The 8,879-nt window shown below is 38.0% G+C and overlaps 1 protein-coding gene across 2 annotated transcripts in view; it reads right to left on the bottom strand.

Annotated features, from left to right (window-relative positions):
* Positions 1 to 1,031: 1,031 nt before the first annotated feature.
* CAP2 (cyclase associated actin cytoskeleton regulatory protein 2) overlaps positions 1,032 to 8,879 on the bottom strand; it is a 68,268-nt gene continuing 60,420 nt past the window's right edge. For both annotated transcript variants that reach the window (XM_063160405.1, XM_063160415.1), the window contains 5 exons: positions 8,444 to 8,619; positions 7,111 to 7,234; positions 6,807 to 6,889; positions 4,145 to 4,285; positions 1,032 to 2,606 (listed from right to left, as the gene is read on the bottom strand). In XM_063160405.1, the coding sequence (XP_063016475.1) occupies positions 2,523 to 2,606; positions 4,145 to 4,285; positions 6,807 to 6,889; positions 7,111 to 7,234; positions 8,444 to 8,619 (608 nt within the window). In that variant the 3' untranslated portion in view covers positions 1,032 to 2,522. The remainder of the gene's footprint in view (positions 2,607 to 4,144; positions 4,286 to 6,806; positions 6,890 to 7,110; positions 7,235 to 8,443; positions 8,620 to 8,879) is intronic.

Here is an 8,879-nt window from a genome sequence, read left to right as displayed (position 1 = left end):
CTACTTTTCTGGTGTCCAGTCATGCATTGACTTGGTATCCTTTTCTTCAGTTGAAGCAATTGCCTTGGGTATGTCCATGCAAGGCCTTCTTCCTTTCTTTTAAACTTCTGCCCTCTGACCAAGGTCTGAGGTGTGCTCAGACTGTCAGGCATGTGCTGTTATTTTACAGGATCTATTTCTGCTGAATGACCAGTCAAAGCAATGTGCTTAACGTGAATGTTAAGGTGAAGGTCTAGCCATGAAGGAGTTTGCCTTCAAATGTTTAAAGAAGAATCAGATCAGCCTTCATGGACTTTGTATTTGATGGGGGAGTTCAATCCCTCAGAGGAACTATAAGAACTTGCCTCTGTAGTGATTAAGGGCTGTCTTGCTGCTTTCTGTTTATCATTAGGATTTGATACTTGGTTTGTGTCTTACCTCCAAAGCAGTAAGTGGCATCCTGCTGCTGCATAATGCCTTGTTCCCTCTCTGATGCTGTATAAAAAGTCAGTATCTCAGGCCAGAATGCTCCAGAAGGAGATTGTTTTGTGGAACACATTACAATTATGATTTAAGGATGCAGCCCTTCAACAATCCTTTTATCATGACAAGTATGCGATGTCCATTTTTCAGAGATGAGGCACATCCAAGTGATATAGGGAATGGACCACCTGTGATTGAAGCCATATAGAGACACAACAGGAAAAGCAGGAAAAGCTAAAAATAGAAGGCAAACCATACCAACTTGCACTACATCATGATCATCTCCCTAGACATAATCCCTGGAACATCCAGGTGTACCTAGAAGTGAGAATCATGAAAAGCTCAATTTGCTGGCTGTCACCTAAGTTATGTGCATGACACTTCAGGTTTATTTGCCAGCATACAGAATATCCTCTACTCACTGTGAGGTGGATTATGGCAGCAAGAGTGGTGATATTTTATTGAAATGGAAGGAGGAGCTACTTTTTCTCACTCCAGCTTTTGAAACGGGGTTTAAGGAAGAGAAAGCCTGTAGGACAAACAGTGCAATAGCTTAAGCTCTGAACAACTTTGTTTTTAAACAAGTACATTTTCTGTTTATTTCATAAGAAGTTTACTGTTGAAAAAATGATATATATTAAAGCAAACACATTATACACATAGGTTAAACATCAGATAGCAAAACCGTAAGGAATGAGCACTACTGGTTGTATTGTATAGGGTTTACAATCAAAGGTACACTTAAAAACCTTTAAGAGTTAATGTACTTTCAAGGTAAGTTAGGCACAAAATTTAGCTTGTAACTAGCTCTGCAAGCATGTCACTGTGATTTAAGTGATACAAAGTATTACAAGTGATCAAAAACATAAACTGACTTTTAAAATTTTTTAAGTTTAATTTGTACTATGTGCTGAAATAGTACAAATGTATGCAATACTCCACCTTTGTTAAAAAGAAAAAAGCGTAGGGACTGTAAAGCAGAGTCAAAGGACTAAACCAGTCCTTTATTTGGGCTCAGAATTAGTATGGCATAAATCTATGGCTTTGCTTTGTGAACGTATTTGAAACTGAGTAACTTCTACAAATGTGGGGAAAAAACCCCAGGATGATACTTTTAATGAACATGATGCGTTACAATACAAATATTTTAAAGGAACTTCATAAGTGAGGGAAACTAGCTGGTATCAGACGTGTCTGTCTGTCTTGGTTTTCTGTATAAGATGCAACATAAAATGTGAAATTTTAAAAAGTGAGAGATTGTGTCACCCAAAAAAAAAGAGAAAAAAAAGAAATCCAAGGAGCAAAAAACCTTCAAGTAATTTCCTGCAAGGTTTTAGCATTTATGAGGCCCTAGCTTAGAACAAATTACTAATTTGCAAGAAAAGAGAAGGCAGCAGCAAGTCTGTGAACCACAGTAAAATCTTCACAGAAAACTGTGGGATCTTCTAAATATGCATATTAAAAACATTTTTTATTAAACTACCAGATTTTTTTTCCTTTTCATTTTTTCATGTATTGCTGTGGTGACAGTTGTCCTTTTTTGCTTGTTTGAAATGAAACACATTATGATTGCCACAGAACTGCAAGAAATTGCATACTTTCTACAGGTACATTTTTACTGCATCATACAGGAATTGCTTAATAGGCAAAAATAAACACCTTAAAGTCTTAATGCTGTTTTTGATTAGCAGAAATACAAAAAGGAATGCACTGAAGCAAGATGATTAAAAAAAGTGTATCATGCAGTATGTTGGCTTAAATGTACAGAAAATTTCAAACCAATGATGTGACTGGAGGGTGGGGGGGTTTAACCTATTGCATTCTCATTCAGAATTAAAATTGTACGTGAAGGCAAACTGTGTGGAGACGTGACCAGGACCGGGATGCCTAACAAAAGGGTGCCAGATGTGTTACTGTTCCTAGCATGCAGAGCTAATGCTTGAAGGCCTATGACAGCAGCATGAACTCCTGCTACCTCTAGTTCTTTACATGACTGCTTTTGTGCGTGCTGGCCGCAGTCTGGCCGCGGTCAGCAGCAAGTGCTCCGTGGCGTGAGGAAGTCAACCCACAATCTCTGCAGGTTCAGTGACCAACTTAGATCCATCCCATGCTGTCTTGAACTGTTCAGGAACCGGAAATTCTTTCTGGTAGGAAACAAAAGCAACAACGATGGTTAAACAAACAGAGGATAGCTCATGAAAACTGGTGGAATACTATTAGTTCTACATGACTGCGAAAGCATTGATAGCTCAGACATGCCGGGATTAGAGAGAAGCCTTCCTCATTACCCTAGGAAGTTATTTTACAGTGCCACACAGGAAAAAGGCTGATTGCTACCCAGTTTCAAACAGCCTTGGTATGGTATGACTTTGCAATAATCTCTCTCACACCATTATCTGCATCAACAAAGTAAATAAGCCTCATGTCAGAAATGACTTCAGATTCCATCAATGTCTGGGCTGGAAGACAGTATAGAGGATTTAGATATGGAGATTAAGCCAGGAGTCCAATTTTAAGGACAAAAGCAATACTCTAATATGGAAGAATAAAATAAAATAAAAAATCCCAGTCATTTTAAGTGTGATACACTTCAAACTAGTCAGCATCCGTTGTGGGGTACATAAATGCAGCAGAACATCAAATAAAATGCCCCTCTATTCTACAAATTGAGTGAAATGATGGGGGATGTTGTTGAGTATTTCTCTGTACCCAGTAAAGAAAAAAAATATGTGAAGAGAAGGGTTTTTTGTTTAGACCTCAAAGAGATGTTTTGGTAGCCAGTAATTTCTGATGTTATGGTGATTTTGAGGTGAGACTGAACAAAAGGACTCTTTTTAAAAAAGAAATAAGTGAATATGAGCCCACTAAAACTTATTCCCTTTTTACTTGTGTAAAGCTGGCCATCTAGCAGTCACATTTGGAAATGTGAAGCACAAAAGTTCTCATTACACATTTTATTTCATAAAGCCTAAACCCCTGTACTAAATTCCAGCCCAAGAGACTAGCAAGAAATTTAAGTTCTGTCTATGGCCATGCACTGCAATTTCAACTCTGCTGCACTGACAACACCAGGGAACTGTTATTTCACACACACTTTGCCTGCTTGTGTGTGAAGTGACAGAGCATGACTTTACTAGAAATGCCACTGTGCACAGTAGGAAAAGAAAATTTTACTAGAACGGGAAAGGAACTGGAAAAATGCCAGTTTAAGTGGCTTTTAAGGACATATGTTGAAAATAGTACAAAGTACTACAGCTGCTGCCCATGTATCAATAGCTGTAGAAAAAACAAGTATATCATACTGTATTATTTCACCTGTAATAGCATTACATTTATCTTAGTTTTGGCCTCATCATCTTCCAACTTAAGTGCTCTTCTGTGAAGGTAATTTCTTTGGGAGACTATGTTTAGATATAAAAAAAAAGATCAAATGGATAGGACATGAAGCCATCAAAATGGAAAGAGAGGACATGATTTTTGATCTCTGAAATTACTTTGTGCCCCGGAAAATAAAGAATTCTTCCTCTTGAGATACAGGCACATAGGAATTAAATTGTTTTGGATCATTTTTGGTGACATAATTATGTGTGTTACATCAGTTTCTTTCCTAGCAGCTTAAGTGCTCTTAGCTGCCAAGACTAGTATGAAAGAGAAAGGAAATTTAAAAAAACATCTCACTCACATAATCACCGTCCTGGGGGATGAGAATGTTCATCTCGGATGACTTGGCACTCACAATCTCACAATCCAATGACTCCTCACTGAGGTAGATGTGGCAGCCTTCTGTTTTGTTAATAGAAATGGTTGGCACTTTCCCCATCACCTGCAAAATAAAATCTACTTAACATCAAATCTTAAAATGCAAACAGAGATACTGTTAATAAAATCCTCATTGCCTTCTAGGTCTAATTTTGGCCACCAGCACCTGATCTATGAGTCACCTGCCTGTGTGACACTTTTATTTGATTTATTGGACACTGAAAATTCTTGGTGGTGGTAACAAAGACCTATACACAACAACAAAACTGTAATGTACAGCAAGCTTTTAATATACAGTTTGATGACAGTACTTCTCTGATTCTCTGTAATTTCAGTGATACTTTTGTGCTGATATTTAGGCAGTGTTCACCTTGCTCAGCAGTGAGTATTGGCTAAGAAGTCCAACATGGCAACTTCAACCCAGTAAGGGCAAAGGAAAGACCCCAGCATAAAGTAATACTCAACAAGGGATTTGTAATACACTCTGAAGACTTCAAAGCTCTTGTAGCATGCAACAGGAAAGGGCTTTTATTCTCTTCAGGCAAGCTACAGTTCTGAATATGTACTAAGATCAACTAATTTAAATCTCTAAAACTATTTTGTATGTCTCTTTAAGAGCAAGCACAGGATTTACTTGAGGCGAGGAAGGGAAATCTTCTCTTGTTTACAATTTTACAGATTGAAAGATACCTTCATGGCCAACAGACTTGACTCACTTTTTGTCAGTAAAATTCCTGCTCCTGCCCTCTCTAGCAAGGACAGCAATATACTCTGGACATCAAAACACCAGAGATTATCCTAAGCCATAGAACAGTGACAGCACGTGACAGAGATGTACTTGTTAATGAGAGTGTCTCCCATCACTTAATTAAAGAATATCTTTCAACTTCAGTTCCTTAAATGTGGCAGTAAACCAAGTGTTCTGTCCTCCTGCATCCCACCCTTATCCTGAAGTATGAGCTATGCAGTGCATCAATGTATCTTAAAGTTCCTCTTCTTAAATGGGTTCTTATGCAATCAAGAACAGAAGGAAGGGGTGTTGAAAAAATTTTGCAATCATCTGGCAAGAAAAAAATATACCACTGAGATAAAGGAGAGACAAGCAATATGGCACTGAAGTCACTATAGCAAAATCTCTAGGATTAATTTACTGAAATCTGTTGCCTTAACATATCATGTATTTGGACATTCTGAACTCAGGTCTTCAAATTACTGAGAAAACTGAGGTGCTTGGCACTTGGCATACACCAGCCCTGTGGGAGCTGCCTGATTCGATCTGCATACAGCAGATAACCAGATCCTGCCTTCCTAAATGGATGCCCACTCTGCTCCATGATATACATAGAAGCCTTATCAATATTCATAGAACATGCTTTATTTTGATTCTTAAAAAAGGTATTTCCACTTTATTTGAGTATTAGCAAGCTGGGGCTTTGCTATTTATTACATACAAATTTTTCAGCTTTCATGAATAGTTTAAGAGGTAATGATTTAAAACAATATAATTATTTTAAAACTGCTCAAATAAGTGCCTGGGATGCATAACTCACTGTCTCCTCTGCTGTAAAAAGACATGTAGTGATCATGAATAAAACTGATTGTTACACTTCAGTAACTTGCATAAGGTTCAACATATAAAAACCCCATCTTGCTCCTATTCCCTGTGGTGGCTGTGACCATTACTTCTGAAGCATGGAGCAGGACTGCCTATATTTAATGTCATACAGCAGGCACAGCCTCTTAAGCAAAAGACCTCACTTTGAAGAGTGGCAGTTTAATGTAATAATTAACATTTTTTTTCACTCAAAATAGTATGTCCTGGAGTCCCTTCTTGAGATTACACAGTGTGTGTCAGACACAACCCAGTATTAGAGCAGGTAGCTAGACCTCTGTGGAACAGGATGACTGAAGTGCTGTAAATGTCAGGTAGACTGTACATTTTGAGTAGGACAAGTGTCCCCACTAGAGAGGGCAATGTATAGATTGAAAATATGTGTATTTTCTTTTCATGAGAATCATAAGGAAGATGATGTCTGATTAAGCTTTTTGAAGGCAAATAAGTAACTACTTAATTGCACAAAGTGTCACATCACTGGCCAGGGAGATTTTTTGAAATCCCAGCACCTACTTTTATGTTATAGCTTTTAGTTGTCCTTTGACAGTCTATTTGAACATTTCAATTGAGAGGATAAGTAAAGAAAAAAATCTTGTGCACTTAGAAGTCAATTAGCTAAGTGCTAGAATTTCTTCTGTAAGCACTACTGAACTTCCAAGTGCTGGGAGTTGCTTAGCATGAAAGCAAGCAGATCCGGGACAGAAGGAACAGCTCTGCCAGTGTACAGATCTCTCAGCTTCACCAGAACCAGAAGGCACTGGGCTATGGGAGGTTGGTTCAGTGATAGTAAATTCTTTTCACAAGCATTTTCTAAAAACATCAACAGAATTTACAGTGTATAAAGATCCATTTGGATACTTCTAACTTTTGTTGTGCTCTGTGAATTTTTAAAATCTCTTGTAACTATATGTTGGGCTTTTTCACCCCCACTTTTTCTAGGTCTGTCTTCATCTCTCAATTGGATATTTACCTGAATTTGAATATCCCTGGAGTTGATCACTTCCACGATTCCCACAACATTGTCAAACACAAGGCCAAACTTTTTACAGTTGTCTAAAATAAAAGCAATCATAAATAAGAAAGGCAAGACAAAAGCAAATACATGCACACCTGCTACATTAACTATGAAAATTCCCAGTCCTGCACTGCATAGCTGAGTGACTTTACTCTCATAATCAATCATTAAAATGAATGGAATGATTCAGATGCATTATTAATCACGTAAGTCAGGTTTTTTAAGCCTCACTTGAAGCCCAGCTGAGCTACCCACTCACCAATAGTAATTGAGTTGATTTTTCCTTTTATCTGAAGTGTAGATTTGTTACACTTAAAAATATAGGCCACTTGCTTGAGTTCAGTGTTGTTAATGACCAGGTCATTCTTATCCTCTTGATATTCCTATTTCAAAAGAAAGTTTATTTAATTGGTTGTCTTTAACTAACAGTCTTTAGCTAACAGTCAGACAGAGTTTAGTACAATTTATCCTCGAGTCATTGCATCTTCAGTTACAACGCAGCAATATCCTTCCTGTGGCTTAAAATCTTAATCTGCTTGGTGACCAGATATCTCACCTAAGTGACCCTTAGATGACACTGTATCTTTTAGAGCTGCAGAGCTGAAGAAGTTAGCACAGAGAGCAATAAAATCCATTAATTTTGCAGCAAAGATGTTATGCTCACAACAATTAAAAAAAGGCACTCACAAAACTGCTGTTTGGCTCCCATCTGATTCAGACTGAAGAACAGAGCAAGTTTTCCTTCCCCAAGTGTTATATAATATTCTGAACACATACAGGCATTACCATATACAATAATGGAGTAACAGGCAAATAAACTTCCTTTCACTAGGCTTAAAAGAACAATTACACTCCAGGGATGTCCAGGAAAGCCTAGGGATCCACAAGGAAAGTTCCAAGTAGTAGAACCATAACAACATACCACAGGCAAATAGTGACTGCTCCTTATGCAAACTGGACTCCACTGTAACATACACTGACTGTGTATATAACCTTCTGCATGACTAAACTGCATGTTCTTTCTGCTCTCTCTTAACCAACAGTCACATCAATTTTCATTCATAGATTCTTTGGTATATGCCTACATAAATTAACACCCAAACTTAGAACAAATCTCCTCTTTCCATCTGAAGATTGGGCAAAAGGAAAACACTCCTCTACTTTAAGCATGGAAGACATGCTTGCATGGAATGGGCAATGGAATATAAATGTATAATTCCATTGGCTAGGGAAACTGTGATGACTGTTCTCTCTCATTCACAGGAATGGCCTGCAAGAAGAGATTTTAATTGGTGTTTTTCTCTAATGGGCTTGTTTCTGGGGCATTGTCTGATTTTACAAGGAATTTATATGCCGATTCTGATGTTCTGCAGTGAGATGAATTAATAAGTGATTCTCAGAGACAAATGAATTAACTTAAAATCCTACAGAATAGTAAAAGTTGAAGTGTAGCAAATGCAGAGAAATGGAGGACTCAGCCCTTTTTAGCTGCAACTTCGTTTTGTTGCATGTGAATGACAGACAAGAGGTTTCAGTGCTCCTCCTGGTTTGCAATGTGCAAGTTGCAATTCAGAGGTGTGACTGGAACTCACCACTCTCCACTTCTTTCCCTCTAGCTCCAAGACAGGGGGATGGTTCTGCTGTGGAGAATTCTTGGGAGAGGTAGGACTTGGAGTATGGCTTTTTGTTGGAGAACGAACAGGTGGACCTTGGGCACGTAGGTTGGGGTTCTTGTGAGTCTTCTGGTCATCAGAGACATGCCGAAGCCCTAAAAACCAAAAAGAAAGGGTGCTTGTGAAAGAGAGTCTGTTTTCCAGTCCTTAAAGTGCTCATATTGAAGCCTGAGAAGTTTGTTTGTAGTTGTGTTATTCTCTGAAATTACCTTTTAAAAAAATTTCCTCAAGGTTTACCTGTGTAACAACCTGAAGTATAACTGCTGACATACTTTTAGCAGATCATATAAAAACTTTTCTACTATCGATGGGCTCTTAGTATCTTCAACAGAAAATTCCACAATGTCTTCTAGGT

The sequence above is a fragment of the Melospiza melodia genome, chromosome 1, assembly GCF_035770615.1.
Source record: "Melospiza melodia melodia isolate bMelMel2 chromosome 1, bMelMel2.pri, whole genome shotgun sequence".
NCBI lineage: Eukaryota > Metazoa > Chordata > Aves > Passeriformes > Passerellidae > Melospiza > Melospiza melodia.
The sequence above is the reverse complement of the archived record's forward strand: the minus strand, read 5'-3'. Positions and strand labels throughout refer to the sequence as shown.